We start from the raw sequence: 26276 nt of genomic DNA, 5'->3' as shown, positions 1-26276 counted from the left end.
AAATCTGTAATATTCTTATTAATTAAAGGTGAAAGAATATCAATGTGTTAAAAAATCAAGATTTAACTTTCCTTTACAGGGAGTGTTGTAGAAAAACCATACTCCCTGGTCCCTAGCCTGTTATAAGATAGTAGATTTAAAGCATTCCTGACTTAAGGAGGCTAGGGGGTCAACAAATTATTTTTTTATTAACCACCAGATATAACTTAAATTTTGGGATATGATATCTTAAGCTGTCAACTATCATTTGGCAAAGATAAATGTTAGTTTTAAAATTTGATCATTTTGTGATATCTTTAAATGGAGCTCTTCTTCTAAAGGAGATCAAAATAGTCTAAAAATGGCCGCAACCACCCACCCTCTTTAAACTAAAACTGGCAAAATGTTTCCAAAGAAAATCAGTGTCATGAAAAAAAACACACGATGTTTTGTAGTTTGATATGAAATTTATTCCTTATGTAAGATAAATTCTACACGTAACATTGAATATCTTTTATTTCATTTATTCCGGGTTTTTTATGCGCCCGAATCGATAGATCCGAGGCGTATATTGTTTTTGTCCTGTCTGTCTGTCTGTCTGTCTGTCTGTTTGTTTGTTTGTTTGTTTGTTTGTCCCCAAACTTTAACCTTCGCCATAGCTTTTGAACCATGAAAGGTAGAAACTTCATATTTGGTATGCATACTTCACTAATTAGGTGCTTTCAAATGACACCAATATTAATGACCTTGTGACCTTGAATGTGACCTATATGCTAAAAATAGCTTTTCTGTCTGCAAACTTTAACCTTTGCCATAACTTTTGAACCATGAAAGATGGAGACTTCGTATTTAGTATGCATACTACACTAATAAAGTTCTTTCAAATGACACCAAGGTCAATGAACTGGTGACCTTGACTGTGACCTATATGCTAAAAATAGCTTTTTCGTACTTTTCTCCATAACTTTTGAACCATGAAAGATAGAGACTTCATATTTGGTGTGCGTACTTCACAAATCAAGGTCTTTCAAATGACACTAAGGTCAATGACCTTGTGACCTTGACTGTTACCTATGCTAGTATGCTAGAAATAGCTTTTTCGACTTTTGTTGCCACCGGGCGCATAGTGTTTCACAAACACATCTTGTTTAAAATCATTTTAAATTGCAGCTGCAATACTCCATATAACCGATACATTTTCGCACAAAATCAAATAAAACGGTAAAAGTTGTGAAGTAAAATTCATTTTATAATCCCCCTGTAATTGACTGATAATTTTAAATACGTACATTAAAAAAATCAAACACGCCTAAATTGCATATATAAATTTAATTTATTAAAATATTTTTTGACAGCTGCCAGGTTCATCATCAAGAAAAAAAACATGGTTACCGAGAGGAAAATGACTCCTGGTGACAGAGCAGGCGAAAGGGTAAACTTCAATATCTACATGAACTTCTATTTCTAGGGAAATTTTGGGGTTGTGTGAGCTTTTTTTAATTATCAAATGCATGCAGCAGTTTCTTGAAATCTTCGTAATAATTTTTTTGTTTGAAATTATACTCAATTTTTTTTTTTTTTTTTTTTTTGCAACTCTTAAGAATCTATATTATATTCAATCAATATGTTTAATTATGACTACTTGCATGTATACTCTGATGTGTCGAATGACGCAAAGGAATAATGAACCTGAATTTCATACAAAATATTGTGACATATTATCACATAATAAGGGTGGTTAAGAGGGACAGTTGACCCAGAACACAGGGTTAGTTCAGAAAAATGAGGCCCGTTGCCCATTACGTTCACCTGGGTCTCCTCCCATACACCAAAATGAAAAGCAGGGCTACGCTACATAACAAACCCTGTAGTGACTCATTTCATTTAGTTTCACAATTTTATAACTTATTTATTCATTAATCAAGTTAATTTCTTTTAAAATATGGGTTTAAATTACAATGACAAAGATATCAAAAGAAAACACACAAAATCGTTTTACAACAATGCTCTCATATTTTGCCAAGAAAATTAAGTGCAAAATATGAATAGATGCATGTGTGTAGAAGAAATACTGCAACAAAAAAGAAGGTGGATCGACCTTAATTGAATGAAAAAGAGAAAGGGGGTCGCCCTACCTACACACCTGCTTCCCCGACTACAGAGTTGCAAACTCCAGGATATGACGATAGACGCTGTAAATTAAAACTGATAAAAACAATGTCTTTAAACAGAGCGAGCTTACGTTAGAAGATACATGTCTTCATTGTGAGCTTTTTTAATTCTGGTATTGATTTCTAAGAACATTTCTATACATGTAACTTCTTGACAACAAGCATGTTTTTCTTTGGCTTTTTGTGACAAAATGTTATTCAGAGTGAAAGAGGATTTTTTTTAATTAAGCTAAAACAGGATCCAAAGGTAAGGAATAAAGGTACTTATGTTTGCAACTCTGGATAGATACAGTGTATGTACATGTACTTACTTCGTTTATCGCATGGAATGGGTTGTTAACATTGTTAGTTCAGGCCTTATAATCTGATATATTATTTTAAGCCTTAATGGGAGTGTTTATTAGTTAGAGAGAAACAATCAGTCAGTATTTAGATATTAACTTATTCATGTCCAAGGAAATGCTATTTAGAAATTATATAAATAACTTATGTTTCTATATATATATACTAGTAGTCTTAAAGATCAAGACGAGGCCCATAAACTTTACAAGTATGTCATCTGGCACAAGAGTTGACATACCTTTCAATTTTCCCGAATTTCAGTATGTATATATATATATCATTTTTTATCGTAAAATATGTAATATACCATAATATCATAATTACCTATTATTTTATGCTGAAAAATGTCTATTTAAAAAGGATTGCCAACTTCTGTGATTTATGTATCGTTAGTCTTTCGAATTCAGGCTATAACAACGGTATTCCCAAATAAACAAATTTAAACCAATTTTGGAATAAAGCCTAAATGGGTGAGGAGAAGATTGTTAATTTCATGAACCCCCATCTTTAGGTCTAAGGGATGGGGCTAAAATTATCCAAATCTTCGCTCTTGGTTATTAAGTAAACAAACTACCCGGTAAATTAACGGATATGATGAGCAAAGGTGCCTCCATTATTTTGAATTCCTCTCACATAAACAAGAATTATAATATGATGTAATACAAAAACTACTTTCATACTTTTAAATGATGAGACTGCACACTTGCTCATTTTATTTTTTTAAAAATGAGACAAAAATACTTTAACCTTAATACCGAGAGAGGCCAGTATCCATGGTATCTGTAAGGAAAGCTAAAATGAAACTCTCAGGCTTTCTTGTGGAAGTCATTTCATGCAATATATTCTGACCTTGACCTTGGGTCATTTGATCTCAAAATAAATAGAAATACAGTGTAATAGGAAGTGCAGTGTAATGATATTTGAAATTTTATTGAAAGTATCAGAAGACTTTCAGTGAAAATGCACAATTTTAGAAAATATTTGAACTTGTGAGTTTGACCTCTCACCTTTCGTCTCAAAATCAAAGATGTCTTCTTTAAGAATATAAATCAAAATAATTCTCCAGTCATATAATTTGCATTAAGCTTCAACAAATCAAACTTAGAGGTGTCTGCTTAAAATCATTTTATATAACAATGATAATTTTTTATTGGGAATAACGCGAAGCCAACAGAAATTCAGGATTTTAATCATTTTTTTTAATTATAAAAGAATTACTCAGTATAAACGACTTTCGGGCATAAGATCTGAGTAGTAATTGTTGTGAAAATTACCATTACCACATTTGCAGTATATTGCTTCAGAAGGGAATTCAGTAGTAATTTTCTTAACTTCGTTAAAAAAATTCAAAATATCCTTCATGAATTAAAATGCATATATATTTTGATGGTTACCTTATACATGTATTTAATTATGTATATTACAAAAATGTCGATTTTTTTCTTAATTCAACTTCAGATTCAACCAGACGCAGGAAGAACAACATCAAATGTCAATGTCCACGAACTACCTTACCAAGTTAACATGATGTCATCAACTTCAGCTGGTAAGAATTACTAATTAGTAAACCATGCAAGCACCAACCTGAGTCATCTTCGCTAGCCAAGGGTTTTCGGTCCACCCCGCTCCCCATAATTTACGGGAAGCGAAGTGGACCGAAAACCCTTGACTAGCGAAGATGCCCTTGAGTGCGGTGGCTGCTTTAGGACATAGAATTTTTTTTTAAATTTCTCAAGCATATGCCCTTTTAGCAACCATCCTATTTGTTGGATTTTTTGGGGGGAAAAAAATAAGCCATCGTGTGCAGATCAGTAAAATATGTTTTCATTCGTGCATTATTAATTAACGATATTGATTTTGACCACATAGTAAAAATACAACTCCTCCCCCCCCCCCCCCCCCCCTTCGAACCTTACACATTCATGTAATATTCACTTCCAATATTTTTGAGAAACTGGTGGGATGGCAGTTCGTATGAACGTGTAGATTCATACCTTGGGTAATTTATACCAATAAGTCGAGGTTTCAATTTTATATTTAAAAAATTATCTTTTTTATTTTCTTTTTTGATGGTGTATATATTGAATAATTATATACAGGTATTATATTCAATTTTTGTTTTATTGATTTTCCCCCTCCAATCTGATTAACACAAGGTAGCGATCTATATGAGCGCATCAAAGGATCTGATTTTAATCAGATTGTTTTTTTTTCTCATAATGCATTTAAAATCTGGCTTGGAATATCCATATGTCATAAGTTTAATTACTTTTTTGGCTGAAATCCTATAAAACATGTCTATCTGAGAAGTCTGGATATATACATACCATTTATTAAGCTTTATAAAATCGGCTGATACATTTTTGGAATATTTCTATTTTTTTCCTGCATTCAAGGTAATTCGACATAACTTTTTTTAATTGATGATATATGCAGGGTTCTTTTGTATTGTATTTGTAAAAATTTGTAATCACTTTAACATTTGGGTAGGTAGATATATACATTTATAAATATCACCTAATGAAATCAGAAATGTAATTCAGGTATCTGTGAGATGATACATATGGAGATAACGAATATCATTCAAGATCAAAAGTCTATAAAACAATACAAAACAGGAGCAGAGCAAACACAGACCTAAAAAATATCAGAGGTGGATCAGATGCCATGGAGGAGTAAGCATCCCCTGCCCACGGTCACACTCGCCGTGTGCTCCTTGTCAGATACATATTTATGATAGAAAAATAGACCAAAGCAAGTGATGAAGTGTCTGTATACCGGGTATTTCTTAAACCTTAAAAAAAGTTTAACATGCTGATGACGCACGTTCATTAATACTAGTATCAGAAACTTGTACATATGAACCTCTTTTAATTGTTTATTTTTTGCATAATAAATCCATTCTAAGAATTAACAGTATTAAGTTCTGTGTTTCCTGCGGTTCCCAAGGAAATACGAATCCAGACCAAAATTGTCGATCGAATGACGTAAATCGAGAGAGTAATGACTAGATTATCACTATTGAACGCATGGAATAATTAAATCAAATCGTACTCTGTGACTTCTGTATATCGGCTTTTATCGATATTTTCTTAAAACAAACATATAAGAAAAATGCATATAATTTTTACCTCGCAATCAAAAATAATATAATTCTCTTCATATACCGTAAAGTAATAAAGATGGTTGATTAATTGATAATTTCACATCCTGCTATGCACAATATTTTGTTGAAAATCTGCATGCATGTGACAATTCGTCATTTGCACATGATAAAAGAGTTTTCTTATTTCACGATTTTCAGTGGCCAGGTCAGATCGATGTCTGTTGTCAAAGTAGCAGTCCATTTTACCTAGGTCGCGATGAATGACTAGTATAACTGACAGGACGGTCCCTAGCATGATAGGCCAGGTCGATACTAGTTCAGTTCTGTCACTGTCCTTTTTTACTACATGTTCAAATGATAGGATATAGGGAGATTTTTCTCAGGACATGGGGTGATCAGTACAGATGCACTTAGCTTATTTTGTAGAGCACCTGACTAATCAGTAATGATCGATGCATGGGGTCCTGGGTTTGATTCCCTGTCCAGCTTTTCATGTTACATGTCATGCCCTGAAATTAACAGGGAAGAGGCTACGTGTCTTGATGGTATTTTCATGGAAGGGGAGGGGGAACCTTAAAGAAGGGTTCAATGTGTCAGTCAGACGGATTTAATTGCCTGAAGCCAGATAGTTCAGTTGGTAGAGCACCTGTCCAGGGAATTCAGTCGGATTCGAATCCCCGTCTGGTCCGTTGTATATTTCTCTTTTGCCTGTTTGACTGTAGTCACACTGATCCGTCTCACCCGCGCAATATAAGGGGTTTTTACTTTTTAGACATGTTACCGTTGTGCAACTGTCATGTGAATTTTGAATTTACCGGGTGGCATTAAATACAAAATTTACAACATGAAAACTATGTTGTAAATTTTGTATTTACAGCCACCCTGTAAATTCAAAATTTACAACATGACACAACGGCCACATGTTAACTCAGGACCCCTCAGTGGCATTGCGAGGATGGATCAGTCTTTATTGTTTTGGGTAGGTCAGGTTTTAAGACAGGGAAGGGTTTAAAATTATCGTATCTTCTAATTATCTTCTGGATTAGTATTACATAATTATAACATATTTTGTTTATAAATCAAATGTTCTGAAAAGTAGAAATGTGTTTCAATATAATTTATATTCAAAATCATGTTTTAAAATTAAATATAATTTTTAGTCCGCTCAATGCATTTATATTTATTTACTCACACCTTTCTTGAAATTTATGACCAGAACTATATTTTTAGCTCACCTGAGCCGAAGGCTCAAGTGAGCTTTTCTGATCAAAATTTGTCCGTTGTCTGTCGTTGTCGTAGTCGTTGTCGTTGTCGTCGTCGTAAACTTTTAACATTTTCATCTTCTTCTCAAGAACCACTGGGCCAATTTCAACCAAACTTGCTACAAAGTATTCTTGGGTAAAGGGGATTCAAATTTGTTCAAATGAAGGGCCACGCCCTTTTCCAAGGGGAGATAATTATGAATTAGAGAAAAATTAATGGCATTTTAAAAAAATCTTCTTCTCAAGAACCACTGGGCCAGGTAAGATGAAACTCATGTGGAAGCATCCTCAGGTAGTGTAGATTCAAGTTTGTTCAATTCAAGACCTCCGGGGCTAGGGTGGGGCCAAAATGGCCCACCCAAGTTTTACATAGGAATATATAGGAAAAATCTTTAAAAATCTTCTTCTCAAGAACCACTGGACCAGGAAAGATGAAACTCATGTGCAATCATTCACAGGTAGGGTAGATTCAAGTTTGTTCAAATCATAAACCCTGGGGCTAAGATGAGGCCAAAATGGCCGATCAAAGTTTTACATTGGAAGATATAGGAAAAATCTTTTAAAATCTTCTTCTCAAGAACCACTGGACCAGGAAAGATGAAACTCATGTGGAATCATTCACAAGTAGTGTAGATTAAAATTTGTTCAAATCCTGACCCCCGGGGCAAGGGTGGGGCCAAAATAGCCGACCCAAGTTTTACATAGGAATATATAGGAAAAATCTTTTAAAATCTTCTTATCAAGAACCACTGGGCCAGAAAAGATAAAACTCATGTAAAATTATCCTCAGGTAGTGTAGACTCAAATTTGTTCAAATCATAAACCCCGGGGCTAGGGTGGGGCCAAAATGGCAGATCAAAGTTTTACATAGGAATATATAGGAAAAACATTTAAAAATCTTCTTCTCAAGAACCACTGGGCCAGGAAAGATGAAACTCTTGTAGATTCATCCTCAGATAGTGTAGATTCAAGTTTGTTCAAATCATGACCCCCTGGGACTAGGGTGGGGCCAAAATGGCCAACCCAAGTTTTACATAGGGATATATAGGGATACCTTATAAAATCTTCTTTTCAAGTACTTCAAAGCCATGATTAGTGATATTTATATGGAATCATCCTCAGGTAGTGTAGATTTGTTCAATTCATGAACTCCTGGGGGGGTTAATTCAAGCCCCCTTCCCCACACCTCAGTAAACTTTCAGTTCTGATCTGATATGGGCTTTTTCCTTGCCGATGTGCTCAGGTGAGCGCTCTGGCCCCTGGGCCTCTTGTTATACATATAGGGGTAACTAATGTTATTAGATTTTGCATGTGATTTTTCATCATCGCAAACAACGGCCAAACCGTAGCTTGAGACGATGGGGATTTTTAACAACTGATGTGATTTTGACCCAAAACATGGCGCAGATGAATTATAGTAAGAGATAATAAATGAATAAAATAAGATGTGTTTGTGAAACATTGATGCCCCCGTAGGGCAGCTTATGGCGAGAGTTGAATGTTCTCAAATGCATGTCAAATTGCAAATGTCAAAATTACGTAATTAATAGTATCCAAGGAAGGTCTTGTTACAAGGAATACACCTGTGAAATATGAAAGCCCTAGCACCAACTGTTCAAAAGTTATGGTTAAGGTTATAGTTTTTAAGATTTTAAAAAATATTTATATCCACTGAAAGGTCTTGTCACAATGAACACACCTGTGAAATACTCAGTATGAAAGTCGTAGCACCAACTGTTCAAAAGTTATGACGAAGGTTGAAAAATAAGGGTGATATTTTTTTGTAACAGGCACGTAGCGGCAGGGGGGAGGGCTGGCCACCACTTTTTCCCCAACATTACTTTTACTATTGGAAATGTTTATGGAAAGGCTGGTTGCCCCCCCCCCCCCCACTATGTACTACAAGATAATGCTATCAAGGAAATGTGGCATGGAATGCCAAAAAGATTGGTTCTGAAAAAAGTTTGAGTTGAAAAAAGTTGGACTCTGCCCCCCCCCCCCCTTCCATTCTCCAAACCGTGGCTTGCTCAAGACGACAATCTCAGTTGACCTTGATAGAAATGTTTCTATAAAATCTTAAAGAGCTCAAGTTTACAAAATTATCATACATGTTAAAATTAAGAATATATATGAAATATTTTAAGATATAAACGTTATAACGATAATAACTAGTGCTAATTGTAACGGGAACCGTTACAGATGTTCCCCAAACGCTCCCCAACTCCCTTTCGGTGCCATATTCCCTGTAAACTTCATTAAATAAGACAAACTCTGTGCATTTTTGACTTTAACAACGTTTTCCCAGAGGGATACCAATTAATTTCAATTTATAGCATTGCACCCAAGCGCATGTGAATGCATGTGCGTTATGACCATATCATCTTGTCTACACTATTTATATATTTTAATATACTATATATTAAAGCATTCAGCCAAAAAGTAATAAAAATCACTCATTCAATAGTATTTTTAAATATACTAGTTTCAAATGCACGCACGTGCATGCATGTGCATAATGATCATACCTTCTTGTAGGAGTCCCTTACATCTATCTATGTTCTAAATCCCATCTCGTTTGGTTGAAAAACAAGGGAGTTATAGCCATTTAAAGTTTCAGCCAATCAGATTGCAGCACACGTGCATGCGCGTGATTTCATGATTTTTTTTACATCATTTTGTAGGATATCCTAATGCATGACTATATTTTAGATTTCAAAGAATTTCCTCAAAAAACAAAGGAGAAATAGCCATTTAAAGTTTCAGCCAATCAGATTGCAGCACACGTGCATGCGCGTGATTTCATGATTTTTTTTCTATATCATTTTGTAGGATATCCTAATGCATGACTATATTTTAAATTTCAAAGAATTTCGTCAAAAAACAAAGGAGATATTGCCATTTAAAGTTTCAGCCAATCAGCTTGCAGCACGCGCACATGCGCATGCTTTCATGAAAATTCTTATATATCATGCGGTAGATCTTCAAAATGTAGGACTATGTTCAAAATTTCAAAGGATTATGACAAGACACAAGAAAGTTATTGAGACTTTAGTTTCAGCCAATCAGAGGGAAGCGCACGTGCATGTGCGTGAGATCTTGCTATTTTGACCATACTATCTTGTCTATACTACTAATGTATCCTTACATTATGAGTTTCAAAAAATTTCATCAAAAAATAGAAAAGTTACGGCAATATCCATTATAGTGGTAATTTCACCTGTTGCACGTGCGCGCTCTTGCAAGCACGTGCGCGCAAAATGACCTTTGTTTGGCAACTCTACATAACATGCCTACTGACCCTAAAAAGGTTTCACCTAAGTCGGATGTGTAGTTTACAAGATCACTCGTGGACAAAATTTTCCCAGGAAGAAGAAAAATAACTAGTGCTAATTGTAACGGGGACCGTTACAGATGTTCCCCAAACGCTCCCCAACTTCCCTTTGGTGCCACATTCCCTGTAAGCTTCATTAAATAAGACAAACTCTATAATATGCATTTGAGGCTTTAACAACATTTACCCAGAAAGTACAAAGTTCATTCAAATTTTAGAATTCCACGCGTGCGCATGTGAATGCATGTGCGTAATGACCATATCATCTTGTCTATACAATCTATATATTTTAATATACTAAATATTAAAGTAATTAATCCAAAAGTATGAAAAAATACGCTCATTAAACTGTATTTTTGATTTTACTCATTTCACGTGGAAGCACGTGCATACATGAGCATGATGACAGTACCTTCTTGTAGAAGTCCATTACATCTAACTATGTTCTAAATCCCACCCCGTTTGGTTGAAAACCAAGGTAGTTATAGCTGTGTAAAGTTTCATCCAATCAGATTGCATGCACTACACGCACGTGTATGCATGTGCATGATGACCATACCATCTTGTAGAAGTCAATTATATCTATCTATGTTCCAAATCCCATCCTGTTTGGTTGAAAACCAAGGGAGTTATAGCTATTTAAAGCATAAGCCAATCAGATTGCAGCGCATGTGCATGCACGCGTTTTCATGATAATTGCTATATATCTTATTGTAGGATATCCTAATACATGCTCATGTTTGAAATTTCAAAGGATTTCGTCAACAAACAAGAAAGATATTGAGACTTTAGTTTCAGCCAATCAGAGCATAGCGCACGTGTATGCGCGTGAGATCTTGCTTTTTTGACCATGTCATCTTGTCTATGCTTCTAATATATACTTATAATATGAGTTTCAAAGCATTTCATCAATAATTTAAATAGTTACGTCTGTATCAATTATGTAGGACATTTCTCATGTTGCACGTGCGAGCTCTTGCAAGCACACATGCATGCACATGCTTTCATGATAATTCTTATATTACAGGCTGTAGATCTCCCTAATGTATGACTATGTTCAAAATTTCAAATGATTTTATCAAAAAACAAGAAAGATATTGAGACTTTAGTTTCAGCCAATCAGAGCGAAGCGCACGTGCATGCGCGTGCGATCTTGCTATTTTGACCATGTCATCTTGTGCATACTACTAATATATCCTTACATTATGAGTTTCAAAACATTTTGTCAAAAAATAGAAAAGTTACGGTTTTATCCATTATATATTGGTAATTTCAAGTTTTGCACGTGCGCGCTCTTGCAAGCACGTGCGCGCAAAATGACCTTGATTCCGCAAATCTACATACCATGTCTACTGACCCTAAAAACATTTCACCTAAATCGGATGTATAGTTTACAAGATCATTCGCGGACAAAATTTTCCCGAGAAGAAAAATAATAATAACTAGATGTGATCTCGTTGCAAGCAACGAGTAGGTCTTCCGTTGGATTTTTGATACGATCATGAAACAACTTTAAATAAAACAAAAGTTCATATCAATTCCTCTAAATACGTGAGATCACATTTAAGAGTGAAATCTGTAAACTTCCGGTCTTTATAATTCACTTCCGGTGTGACCGGAAGTACTAAAAATGACGTATAACTCCTCTCTGAGTGTGAAGGAATCATCCCTGATAATTTCGATGAAAAATGCTCATTTTTTGGACTACTTCCGGTTTGGAAAAAATAACTTCCGGTGGACATAATAATACTCGAGACACTCTATTTGCGTATATAAGAAACATTTATAAAAGAAAAAAATAAAATTTTGCATATTTTTAAACTACTTCCGGTGGACAACGGACGTGACGGCAACAAAAACTTTATACAAAATTCAAGAGAGCCTGTCACAATCTATCATCCCTGAAAGTTTCAAGACTCAATCTCAAACCGTTTTTGAGAACACTTCCGGACAAAATGACACTTTAAAAAAAGAAAATTGGCCGTATCTCGAGACCGGAAGTGACGACGGCAAAATAAAAAAAAACGCCCTAAGTTCATATGATTTGCCATCATTGCTGAAAGTTTCGTAAAGATCTGTCGAGGCGTTCTCGAGAAATCGCCTGCACAAAATCGGTAAGAAAAAAAATAATAATAATAATAATAGTGGAAAAGAAACAAACGAATCAGTAGAAGGTCTTCCGTTGGAGACGGAAGACCTTAATAATAAGAAACAGAGTAAAAACTAGTGCTAATTGTAACGGGGACCGTTACAGATGTTCCCCAAACGCTCCCCAACTCCCTTTTGGTGCCATAGTCCCTGTAAGTTTCATTAAATAGGACAAAATCTATGCATTTGAGACTTTAACAACGCCAAGTTCATTCAAATTTTAGCATTGCATGCGTGCGCATGTGAATGCATGTGCGTAATGACCATATCATCTTGCCTACACTATCTATATATTTTTTTATAAATTAAATATTAAAGTATTTAATCCAAAAGTATTAAAAAATACGCATTCAAGTGTATCTTTGATTTATCTCATTTCACTTGCACACATGTGCATACATAAGCATGGTGACCATATCTTCTTGTAGAAGTCCATTACATCTATTTATGTTCTAAATCCCACCCCGTTTGGTTGAAAACCAAGGGAAATATAGCTGTTTAAAGTTTCAGCCAATCAGATTGCAGCGTTCGTACATGCATGTGTATGCATGTGCATGTTGACCATACCTTCTTGTAGAAGTTTATTATATCTATCTATGTTCCAATTCCCATTCTGTTTGGTTGAAAACCAAGGGAGTTATAGCTATTTAAAGTTTAAAATTTTTTAAATTTTTAAAGTTTTAAATTTAAAGATTGCAGCACACCTGCATTCGCGAGCTCTCATGATAATTGCTATAAATCATGTTGTAGGATATATTAATGCATGGCTATATTCAAAATTTCATAGGATTTTGTTGAAAAACAAGAAAGATATTGAGACTTTAGTTTCAGCCAATCAGAGCAAAGCGGACGTTTATGCGCGTTAGATCTTGCAATTTTGACCATGTCATCTTGTCTATACTCCTAATATATTCATGCATTGTGAGTTTCAAAAAATTCCATCAAGAAATAGAAAAGTTACGGCTTCGTCCATTATATTGGTAATTTCACATGTTGCGCGTGCGCGGTCTTGAAAGCACATGCGCATGTACTTGCTTTCATGAAAGTTATTATTTATCATCCTGTAGATCTTCATAATGTGTGACTAAGTGCAAAATTTCGAAGGATTATGACGTAAAACAAGGAAGATATTGAGACTTTAGTTTCAGCCAATCAGAGCGAAGCACACGTGCATGCCCCTGAGATCTTGCTATTTTGAGCATGTCATCACGTCTATACTACTAATATATATTTATATTATGTGTACCAAAGCATATAATCAAAAAGTAGAAAAGTTACCGCTATATCTATTATTTTGGTCATTTCACATGTTGCACGTGCGCGCTCTTGCAAGCACGTGCGCGCAAAACGACCTTCGTTCCGCAAATCTACATAACATGCCTACTGACCCTAAAAAGGTTTCACCTAAGTCGGACGTGTTGTTTACAAGATCATTCGCGGAAAAGATTTTCCCAGGAAGAAGAAAAATAATAATAATAATAATAATAATAATAATAATAATAAGAAACAGAGTAAAAACAATATGTTCCCCAACTTCGTTTGGGGAACATAATAAGAAGAATAATAATAACTAGAAAAGAAACTCGTTGCGAGCAACGAGAGGTCTTCCGTCCGATTCTGAAAAAATAAAACCCGCAAAATCGAGCTGAAAAAGTGATAAAAGTTTTAATGGAAACAAAGGGGATTGAACCGGGGTCGCCAGCATGAAAATACAAAGCGCTTACTGTTACGCTATTGGGACCACATCTCTAAATCTACTTTTACATACTTCTGAAACAGTACATCTGTCTTAGAATAATGAAAGGCGGTCACTTTTCATAATTTTGCGTCAAAGGCCACGAGTAAATCTTCGCGCCAAACTTGATCAAGATTATCACATCGGAATTTGTTACTTGAAATTTAACAGTAATTTTTAGGATAGATAATCTATTAGTGATGAACAGATGATACTGTTATCTTTCCTATATTCGATTTGTATTCAACTTTTTATTCCATGCAACTCCATATACAGGCATGCCAATGTTATATTTCTGCACTATTGTCGCCATTTGTCTACTACTTAAGTCGGGTTAGGATACATTATTTCGTGCCAAAGGTCACAAGTAGTTCTTAACGCTATTCCTTTGAAATGTTTGATCTATTTAATGGATCTGATAGCTTCAATGAAAATTAGAATTGTATGTTCTTATTACCGGAATTTCGAGCGTTAGAAAGTAAATTTATCACATTATACAAATATAGTATCGTATACGGCCAAGTAACACTAAAGCTGTGAATTCGGTAAAATTTTCCACGAATTTTGTATCCTGTTTACCCCCAAAGTGGAGATGAGTTACACGTTCATGAAAAGACTGGATTGTTTCACTGAAAAAAAAAATCACTCGCCCTCCGACGGTCAAGGAATCTGATACTCTTTATGTTCAATAACTTGCATTTATTACAAGAATATTTATATAACCTTTAATTAACAATCTTTTATAAAAAATGTTTTTCTTACTTTTGTCTTTTCTATTCATTTTATATGTCATAAGCCTGCGAGGTAAAATAAACAGAAGTCAAGTAATACTTCAGAAACATAGTGACTATTAAGTCAGGCAAGTTTCTTGAAAAGCTATTACTTATAACCATGGTTTAGGATAAGTTTTCCCTGGTGCAAAACAAAAGACTGTAGTCATCATATTTCCACTTGTAGTCATGTTGTATTCTACTATGAGATGCAGACAAAAGCAATTTCAATAGAAGATTGAGGAAACCTCATATTAAAACTATACTCAATGCAACGTAATTGTGATGTAGCAATCTAAAGAATCCTTTACATTTCATAAATCTTTTTGGTAGAAGTTTCGTTCATCTAAACGCTCAGCTGACCTTCTAGAACTAGACTTGCTTAATGGCGGAGTTTACGGAGACTCCCCGCCATCTTGGACACGCTTCAGATTTTTAAATGCGAATATCTAGTGTGTGGATTGATCAATTCTTAAATAAATTATATATTTGGCCTTTCCAGTAGGGTCTTAATTACAATTAATTATATCAAAGAAAAATATTGAAAAACAAAAAAAGTTGAAAAAGTGCACATTTTGAATTCACTTCCTGTAGCGACCGGAAGTACTGACGACGCAAACGAAGGCAAAATTGCACATCTATAACTCATGGTCTATCATCTCTAACAAGTCTCCAGTTAATATCTTGAGCCGTTTTCGAGAACATTCGAAGACAAAATTGCATTTTAAAATCAGGAAAATGCCCATAACTTGGCACTGGTAGCGAATTTTCCAAAAAACGGAATTTTATATAAAATTAATATAATGACCTATAATTCCTGAAATTTTCATTGAAATCCACCGAATAGTTTACGAGAAATCGCCTGCACAAAATTTTGTCTAAAAAAAAAAGAATAATAATAATAAGAAACAATAGAATCACTATAAGGTCTTCCGTGAAGACGGAAGACCTTAATAAGAAACAGAGTAAAAACAATATGTTCCCCAACTTTGTTTGGGGAACATAATTATTATTATAATATGATGATTAAAGTTTTATGTAGGTCAGGTCATTCAAATCTTTACGGTCTTTAGTCTATCCCAATCAAAGTGAAAACTAAAAGCAGAATAAGCACGAGCAATGGCAGTCCGACATCCCGAAGAGCTGTGCATTGACACGTGAACAATTCTTTCTGTTTCCTTGTGAGTTTGCAAAGTAATGCAGTGGTAAAACATTAAATCGTCTTCAATTTTAGGTAAAATAAGAGGGAATGCTGTTGCACATCTGTATAATAATATTGTAGCTCAACACGAAACTGAATATCAATATGGCCGTCTTTGTTGACATTTTAAAGTTGTTTACAAAAACACTGAAACAGTTTGAATAATTCTTCAAATTACACTTATTTTTTTCTCTTGTGTTTAAAGACCAATCCAACACTTTTGTTTATTCATGTATATTGTTATATTGGAGATTAAATGTACATGACGAAACTTAGTTAGAATAATCTATAACTGTGTCTCGGGACAAGCCCTCACCACAGTTAAACCGGGTCCGTATGACATTTATCATTTTAACGATAGAACATTCTATCTAGACGAAACTGAAAAGATGAAAAAAATCGTCAAATCATTTCTTTTTAGCTAACCTGAGCTAAAGTGGGATTGGCAAAAAATCTTTCTGTTTTATTTTTTTTTCAATTAACTAATAACTAGTAGAATTATTGATGAAAAAATAGAAAAATGTTACATATTATTAAAAGCAGGAAATTGAGCAATAAAATGCTATGCTAGGACATTGGCAGGGGAATTAACTTTACAACTGTTACAGGCTAAAAATAATGATGCCCCTAATGGACAGTTTGGGAGAAATAAAGATTTTGGTTTTTCCCTCTGTTTGCCCTTTTATCTTTATTCCACTTGTCTGTAAAAACTTGAACCTTGGTCAAACTACCTTCTGTATGGTTTGCGCTAGGACTTCACTTTCATATTTCACATGTCAATTCATTCTGTATGAAGGCAGTGTCTATATGAAAGACCATCGTGTACTTATTTTTCTTTGGCTAGCCTATTCGCACGACCGTTGTGTGTATAATTTTTTTTCAGTGACTATTTGCACGACCGTCATGTTTATAATTTTTCAGTGGCTATTTGCAGGACCGTTGTGTATTTATTAATCAGCCGTTCCCACGACCATTATAATGATTATATTTTACGTTATGGCATACATTGTTTTGTCCCCAGTTAAGTTAGCGAGAACGAACGAAATATGAGATATAAAGAAAGTAATGAAACCGTCGAAATTCTAACTTGGTCGATTTTAGGACCTTCCACCATGAAAACAACGCCAGGATGGTAGTATGTACATATGTAATATACTGTATATAATATACAGTTGTGTATAATAGCTATATTTCCATCATGTGCATAGCTCTGGCAATGTGCGATTGCTATTTGCACGATGGTCGTGTAAATAGATTTCTTTCTTACATATGTGCACGATGGTCGTGATGGTCGAGATATATCTCAGCAATTTGCATTAGCTATAAGCCTATTCGCACGACGGTTGTGTAAATAGACTTTCTATGCTCTGTGCACGACAGTCGTGTATATATCATTGGCCCTATATGAACCTTTCTTTGGGTACCAATACTTTTTACCTTGACCTATGAGTTTGACGTACTTTTGAAAACTTAAGCCTTGCAATTGACCATAACTTTTATGTATTTATTGTAGCAAGACCTTCCTTAGGTACCATAAACATTTTTTAGCTCACCTGAGCTGAAAGCTCAAGTGAGCTTTTCTGATCACATTTTGCCTGTAGTCCGTCTGTCTGTAAACTTTTCACATTTTTGACTTCTTCTCAAGAACCACTGGGCCAATTTTAACCAAACTTGCCACAAAGCATCCTTAGGTGAAAGGGATTCAAGTTTGATCAAATGAAGGGCCAATCCTTCTTCCAAGGGTAGATGAAAATATGAATTAATGAAAAATTAATAGACTAAGTGTCTTTTAAAAATCTTCTCCTCAAGAACCATTGGGCCAGGAAAGATGAAACTCATGTGGAAGCATCCAAACAGAAAATAGGTTTTAGGTTAAAGCTTTTCCCATAAATAATCATACGGACCCATTCATAAGCTATAAACAGTCATAGAAAATCTATTGAATGATCTACAGCTTTCAGCAGTGATAGGCATTCGACAGAACAAGTGCACATACCATGATAAACATTGACACTATACATGACAAGTGTAAAAAAGCTGATTACGATTGTATTTCTCAGCACCTTATAAAATAAGTACATGTAGTATGAAACTAAGAATTGATCCCATAGTTCATATACTTGGGTATAAAGGGAAATGAATAGGATTTATCACAAAAATTTGTAATATGTATCCTATGAATGGCATCATTAGATCACCTGAGTCTATGCACATCCCCTGTCAGCTCAGGCTTTTTTTCATACACGGGGCACCCCTACTTATTTTTTAGTTCTACTGGTCAGAGACCAGAAGAGCTTAGTAAGGTGTCCATTGTCCGTCTGTCTGTTCGTCCATCTGTAAACCAGAGCTCCAGATAATTTTTTACCCCAAAGTGTATTTACTCCCTGAATTTCAAATCAGTGCAGATTTTGATTTTCAGTTAAATGGTTTCAGAGTATTTTGCTAATATATAAGTGTTTTAGAAGAGGAAAAAACTACAGAGGACAGTGTCTGCATTTATTTTAATAAATTTTGAAAATACAATCAAGACTTTTGGCTAAAACTGTGAAACATTCTTTTTTGACAAGAAACATCAGTTGGTAAAGTTATCACAGGCACTTTATCTTTTCCTCCATTTAAGAGAGTAAATGAGAGAAAAAAATCTTCATTTATATGGCAAGTTGAGAAAAATCAGAAATTGGCAATGGACCCATAATAAATAAAAAAATAAACGTTATGTACAAACCGTATGTAAGCATCTTAATAAACAGAGAACAGAGAATTTAAGAGAGCTCTTGATCGGTAATTTAAAAATTATGCAAAATTATAATCTAAATCTTTGATTCTTCTCCTGAAATGGAAATTGTTGTCTTCATTACTAGTAGGATGAATATTCCTGGTTATTAAAACGCTTTTAAATCTGTATTTCGTTTTGAGAAAATCCAAACACTGAGTTCACCTCAATTAATATTATTAGCAAAGTCGTACTTGTATTATTCAACCCATTGAACACAGTACTTTAGTGGTGTAATGCTTATCTACAATTGCCAATGCGTAAATGTACGCTCAACTTTAATTTTTAATGCATATTTTTGAAAATTTCAATGCATATTTCTGCAAATACCCACCTTATCTGGAGCTCTGGTAAACAATTTTTCAAAATGCTACTCCTCCTACAGGTTTGGTCTGATTCAATATAACTTGGCATACAAGTAGACTACACAAAGATACATTATATAGTGCATCGGTTTTTGATTTCAATGAACAGTGTTGCCTTGGTTACTAAAATTAGAAATTTCTTTGAAGTTCCTTACAAACAATATTCCTGCTACAGTTTTGGTCTTAATTCAATATAGCTTGGCACACAAGATGACTACACTAAGATACATAATTTAGTGCATTGGTTTGGTTTTTGATTTCAATGAATGGTGTTGCCATGGTTACTAAAATTAGAAATTTCTTTGAAATGCTTTTTAAAATGCTACTTCTCCCTAAGTTTTGGTCATATTTTAATTTAATTTGGCACACAAGTTGCCCCCAAAAGAGACTTAATCAAGGATCATTATTATATTTATTGCTATTGTAAAGTTTCAAGTCCAAATTGCTAATCGTCTTTTCCTTTGTTATAAGAACAAACTAGTAGAGCTACAGTCTCGACAGAGACTTCTGGTTTTACCACAAGTTACTTAACTCAATTTCAGGCACCCTCAGCTTCAATCTCACATTTTGTGAATGTATCAATCATTAACCTACCGGTACTTTAAAATGACATTGTTTGCTTCTCGAGACTTCTTTCTTGTTAATCAAATCGTTTCAGAAGTCTCTGGTTGAGCCTTTTTATTGTAAACCACTCATTTATTCCTCAAAAATTGCCTCAATACAAAGTAAGACATCTTATAAGATACACTGTAACACATGTACATGTATATGTATTTCTGGTTGGAGTTATAGAAGTAAGATTAAACCAGAGACTTCCAATTACTAGTATAATATAATTTTACTGCATGAATTTGAATACAGCAAAACTTGTTTAGTACGAACACGGATATTGCAAATATTTGGATATAGCGAAGTCATCTTGGATCCCCAGCTTTATAAATTTGATGAAGTCTTTCTTATAATGTTATAACAAATTACGGATATAGCGAAGTAATTTCATAGGTCCCATTGACTTTGTTATAACCAAGTTTTGCTGTGTAACACATGTACACTTTTATCTCCAGATGAGGCAGATTTTGTGTGTGAACCAGATCCAAATATCATAGCTTCAGCAAAATTTCAACAACTTCGTCTAGAATTCCTTGTGGCCGTAGAAAAAATTAGAAGGGAAACAGAGGCAGCAAAGGTCAAATACAGGCAGTTCAGTCAACAGTCTCGAGTACAAGCAGGAGGGCAACACTGCCAACAGAGTAGTTCCCAGCCTCCAAACACAGGAGAGCTCCAAAACAGTCACCAGACTCCACACACAGAAGAGCTACAGAGTTCTCATCCAGCTGCCCCGATATGCTCTGGAACCTCAGGAACAAAACAGATCTCACAACATTGTGGTACTCCTGAGTTAGAATCTTACACTGAAAACTTATTAACAGTGCCTCCCCCAAGTTTAACAGCAGTTTCAAATTATAAAGACAAAACTTGTGCTTCATTGGCTGAAGGTATAGTAAATTGATTCTTCTCTCTGAAAAATTAAGGTTTTTAATGATCCAGATATAAAATGGGGAATATCTACTAGGTGTGGTTTAAACCTAAGGCCATTCCAAGTTTTTCTTTGTTTAGTGTCTGTAGACAAATTGGTTTTGAGGTTTTGAAATTAAGGACAGACAATACGTTTCTAAATGATATACATTTTCCGAAGATTTTGTCATTGAAGTAAAGCTACTTTTACAAGTTAACTCACAAAAAAATGAGGTACCTTACCAGGCATTTGTAAAAGATACCAGAGGATGGTGTTGCATTTTCTTTTGGAAATAACAGATTTTTAGCTCACCTTAGCCGAGGACTCAAGTGAGCTTTTCTGATCAGATTTTGTCCATCTTTCTGTAAACTTTTCACATTTTCGACTTCTCAAGAACCACTGGGCCAATTTTAACCAAACCTGCTACAAAGCATCCTTGGGTAAAGGGGAGTTTAAATTATAAAAATAATGGGCCAAGTCCCTTCACAAGGGGAGATAATCAAGAAAAGAAAAAAATAGGGTGGGGTCATTAAAAAATCTTCTTCTCAAGAACTACTGGACCAGAAAAGCTGAAACTTATGTGGAAGCATCCTGGGGTAGTGTAGATTCTATATTTAAAATTCTAGATTTTAAATTGTCCAAATTATGACCCATGTGGTAGGGTGGGGTCACAATATGTATTACAAAGGGGAAAATTGGTAAAGAACAGCATGGTCAAAGCTACTCAGGTGAGTGATGTGGCCCATGGGCCTCTTGTTTTTATACATTACGAAGATATATAAAACAGATATATGAGGAATATATCGTCTGACCTTAAAAAACACACACTAATTAAAATTGATAAAAACAAATCATTGAAATGCAATTTACGCTTTTGGGATCTCTCTATTTTATAGCAGTGTACCAAAAAAAGTTGTTTCAATGAACGAGTAGTTTAACTTTGATACAATGTGGGAAGTATTCCGGGATGATAAAGTATGTAAAAGTTTTATATTTTTCCCATTTGCTTTTTCTCAAGCCTACAAGTGAGTCAATATTAATGCAAGTTGTTCTTTAACACCTGTATTCCCTGTTCATAAATAATTTAGAATAAATATTTTTCTGGCAGTGATATGTGTGCTAGATTCATATCACTGTGTCATCGATTCATCAATATATACTGTATCCAATTAAAAACCAGTAAACAATGCTTACCTGACAAGAAGCACAACTGGAAGCAAATGATGACTAAAAATGTTTTTAAAAAATCTTATTTGTTGATCATGTAAATTAATGAAGTTTGCACAGTGATTTGTTCAGAGCATTTTAAAATGCCATCGTCATACATGTTCAAAAAATCTATATATACATGTATGTCAAATAACAACTTTGTATTTTAATAGGTCCAGTTCATTTCCAAAAGGCACATGAAACAGAAAATGCAGGAACAGCAACAACTTCAGTGGTAGGTTACAACAATTGTGATTTTTAGCTCTTCTGAGCCAAAGGCTCAAAGAGCTAATGCTATGGCCATTTGTGCGGTGTGCCTTAACGTTTTAGAATATAGGCCATAACTCAAGAACCCCTTGACCAATCAGTGTCAAATTTGTCACAGGGTATTCTTTGCCCAAGGGCTACCATTTGTACTAAAATAAGGGTTGGGACCCTAAAACAAGGGGAGATAATCAGGAAAACAAAACCAAAAGTACTGGTTGCAAAAAAATCTTCTTCTCCAGAACCACCAGGCAGATTTTCACCAAACTTACATACAATGATCAGAATATGTTGAAGATTAAAAATTGTTCAAGGCATGACCCTGGGGCAAAGGGCGTGGTCTCAAGGTCACTTCAAAGTTGACATAAATTTACAATTAATGAAAATGTCTATATTTTGCTTACTATAAGGACTAGGATCATCAAATCTTGTAAGTTGATGCATCTTAGGACTTCACATCATGTTAACTCAAAAGTAGGTCACGGTGACCTACTTTTTTAATTTTGCGGGCATTTGTTTTCAAATGGATTTGAAGGCATATTTTGGACACTTTAAGGCCTATGATCATCAAACTTTGTCAGTTGATGCATCTTGGGTCCTTAAACAACGTCAACTTAAAAGTAGGTCACCGTGTCCTACTTTTTGAACTTTATGACTTATCCTTTTAAAAACATTTCATCCCATTATTTCAGACAATGAGAGGGTTAGAATCATCAAATCTTGTAAGTTGCTGCATCTTGGGACCTTAAAACACATTTAAGAAAAAGTAGGTCACTGTGACCTACTTTTAGAATTTTGCAGGCATTTTTTTTTCAAATTGTTTAAAAGGCATATTTTGATTACCTTCAGACCAACGATCATCAAACTTGGTCAGCTGATGCATCTTGGGACTCTGAAAAATGTCGACCAAAATGTAGGTCACTGTGACCTACTTTCGACATTTTATGGCTAGATTTCAGTATCTTAGGTATTTATTGGCTTAGAATCATCAAACTTAGTGAGTTGATGCATCTTGGGTTTTCGGAGAGTGACAACCAAAAATTAGGTCATGGTGACCTACTTTCAATATTTTATGGCTATATTTATGTATCTCCAATACTTATCGGACTAGAATCATCAAACTTTGTCAGTTGATGCATCTTGGGTTTTCGGAGAATGTCGACCAAAAAGTAGGTCACGGTGACCTACTTTTGACATTTAATGGCTATATTTATGTATCTCTGGTACTTATCGCTTTAGAATCATCAAACTTTGTTAGTTTATGCCTCTTGGGTTTTCAGAGAATGTAGACCAAAAAGTAGGTCACAGTGACCTACTTTTGAATATCTCAGGTATTTATTGGCTTAGAATTATCAAACTTGGTCAGCAGATGCATCTTAGGCCTCTGATAAATGTCAACCAAAATATAGGTCACAATGACCTACTTCTGACATTTTATGGCTATATTTAAGTATCTCCAGTACTTATCGGATTAGAATCATCAAACTTTGTCAGTTGATGCATCTTGGGTTTTCGGAGAATGTCGACCAAAAAGTAGGTCACGATGACCTACTTTTGACATTTTATGGCTATATTTAAGTATCTCAGGTACTTATTGGCTTAGAATCATCAAACTTTGTTAGTTTATGCATCTTGGGTTTTCAGAGAATGTCGACCAAAAAGTAGGTCACGGTGACCTACTTTCGACATTTTATGGCTATATTTAAGTTTCTCTGGTACTTATTGGCTTAGAATCATCAAACTTTGTCAGTTGATGCATCTTGGGTTTTCCAAGAATGTAGACCAAAAAGTAGGTCAAGGTGACATACTTTTGAATATCTCAAATACATATTGGCTTAGAACCTTCAATCTTAGTTTGTCTATTAATGCATCTTGAGTCCTCAGAAAACTTCGATCTTAAAGTAGGTCACCGTGACCTACTCATGTTTTTTTTTTATAGCTTTATTAAAATATCTTCAGTCCTATTTGGCTAAGAATCATCAAACTTTTTATCAGTTGATGCAACTTAGGTTTTAGGATACTAAGGGTTAGAGGCTTCAAATACAATTGATAGGTTGTACAATTTATCAGAAGAGCGATTCAAGGCCCTTGGGCCTCTTGTTCAAGATTTATTGTTTTTTAGGGATGGTATTCATACACTAAAACAGTTAATTTGTGAACTTTTAAGAACTTCTTTATTTTTGGAATTTGACCAATCTGTAAAATTTCACAGAAATTACCCATCATACAGAATTGCATAATACTGTAAACCAACTTTTATTCGCGTGCGAGAAATTTTTGCGAGGTTCGCGAGAGCCTCGTCATCGCGAATATTTCTCGCCGCGAACTGGTCCTTATAGTATATTTGTCTATTAAAAACAGATACAAAAAGACTTGATCGCGAAAATTAATCGTCGCGAACTAGTTTATGCCTGGTAAATCGCGAAATAAAGTCGTCGCGAATAAAAGTTGGTTTACAGTAAGTGTAAACAGTAACTGCTGTATTGCCATTTCTTTTTCTTACAGGCTGGCCCCAGGATAGATCTTCCTGAATTGTCAGTAAACTGGAGAACCGGCGGGGCAAATTTTGGGGGACAACTTCCAACAATGGAAAATCAGGGACTCCCTCTTTCTCTGGATTCCAAGTTAAGTTTTGGTGTTTCTGATGATGTTTTTAGCACAATTAATGACTTGGAAAGTAGACCAAATTTAACGTTCAGTAGAAAAGGGCGAGGAAGCAGGACGGACCCTAATAGTACACTATGTAAAGTCGCCAAACTGTCCTCGACTGCTTCTGTGCATTCAGACATGGGCGAGTTTTCAGGTCAGAGTTTGACTCATTCCACTGGGGAGGGAACCAGTGCTAGTGAATCTGATGATACGAGTTTGTCCACCTCCTCAAACCGCTCGCAGGGGGGAAAATGTAAACGGTACAAGCGAACTCAGGAAGCGTTACAAAGCTCGGGACTTCTGGACGTGACAATGAAGACAGCCGAGCTAATGAAAAGAAATAGGCAGCTACAAAAAGACATTCGGGATTTCAAACAAGAAACGGTGGAGTTTCTCAAGACTGTTTTACAGAATCCCGAAAATAGTGAATATGCTAAAGTTATTCATGGCAAAAAAAATGGACATTAGATAGTCATACATATATGGGTATTGGGTTAAAAAGGGGAATAAATCAAAATGAATGGAAATTTCAAGAATTTTACATTAGTAATAATTACAGTGGACCTTCAGATATCCGGACCCCAGATATCCGGATGCTTCAGTATCCGGACGACTTTTCATCGGAACGAAATTTGTAAATGTAATTTAATCCTGTTTTACTGGTGATTCAGGTATCCGGACGCTTCACATATCTGGACAAATTGACGGGGAACCAAAGCGTCCGGATAAATGAGGCTCCACTGTAATCGTATTACATATTCAAATATTTATTTGGCGATATATTTTAGATTTAGTTTGTAATCAGTATACATGTACAAAAGCATATAAATTTAGAGTGAAATAAGGCTATAATTCTGTAGATTTGAAACTTAGCTCAAAAACTGCTGAACGAATGGTTATGAATAATAGACTGTACATTAAATAAGCTTATATTAAAATCTGAATTTTTAATATTGAAGATTTTGTTCATCCTTAGACAATATTTTCATTTCAGTGGCAATAAATATATAATTCCTGCACTTCTGGTGGAATCTTTTGAAAAGTTCTCCATTATGACCATAGTTTCTATGTCATGTGTAGATGCAAGTGTGAATTTTATGATTAGGCCTACCTGGCTTTGTTTTTTCTTAAGGAGGCTGGGGGGTCAACAAATTAACCACAAGATTTAACTTATTTTTTTAGATATGATATCTTAAGCTGTCAACTATAATTTGGCAAAGAAAAATTTCATACATTTTAGTTTTAAAATTTGAACGTTTTTGTATATCTTTATATGAAGCTGTTCTTCTAAAGGATGTCAAAATAGTCTGAAAATAGCCACAACCCCCCAGCCCCTTTAAAGAAAAGATACAGCTTGAATTGAGAGTTGTAAAAATTAATTTGATCTGGGGTGCTACAGAATAAGATGTACAGAAACATGCAAATATTGTAAGATTGTTTATTTAAACAATAAAA

At 34.8% G+C, this 26276-nt stretch overlaps 1 protein-coding gene across 1 annotated transcript; it reads left to right on the top strand.

Annotated features, from left to right (window-relative positions):
* The first annotated feature begins 1363 nt into the window (after nt 1–1363).
* Nucleotides 1364–25779, top strand: LOC134247119 (uncharacterized). The gene is made up of 5 exons (XM_062729456.1): nt 1364–1411; nt 15950–16025; nt 20248–20679; nt 22082–22143; nt 24678–25779. Exons 1-5 carry the CDS (start codon nt 1364–1366, stop codon nt 25287–25289), a joined length of 1230 nt encoding a protein of 409 aa, XP_062585440.1. The 3' UTR covers nt 25290–25779.
* Nucleotides 25780–26276: the final 497 nt, after the last annotated feature.

This window comes from Saccostrea cucullata, unplaced genomic scaffold (assembly GCF_032062105.1).
Source record: "Saccostrea cucullata isolate Sc308-1 unplaced genomic scaffold, CSIRO_AGI_Scuc_v1 ctg4178, whole genome shotgun sequence".
Lineage (NCBI taxonomy): Eukaryota > Metazoa > Mollusca > Bivalvia > Ostreida > Ostreidae > Saccostrea > Saccostrea cuccullata.
This window is presented reverse-complemented; position numbering and strand designations above follow the sequence as displayed.

Bases quoted from the DNA above. Each gene is read 5' to 3' on its own strand.
- LOC134247119 (XM_062729456.1), top strand. From the start codon at position 1,364: ATGGTTACCGAGAGGAAAATGACTCCTGGTGACAGAGCAGGCGAAAGG. The intron at 1,412-15,949 runs GTAAACTTCAAT...AACTAAAAGCAG, and splicing joins GTGACAGAGCAGGCGAAAGG to AATAAGCACGAGCAATGGCA. The intron at 16,026-20,247 runs GTGAGTTTGCAA...TTTTATCTCCAG, and splicing joins ACAATTCTTTCTGTTTCCTT to ATGAGGCAGATTTTGTGTGT.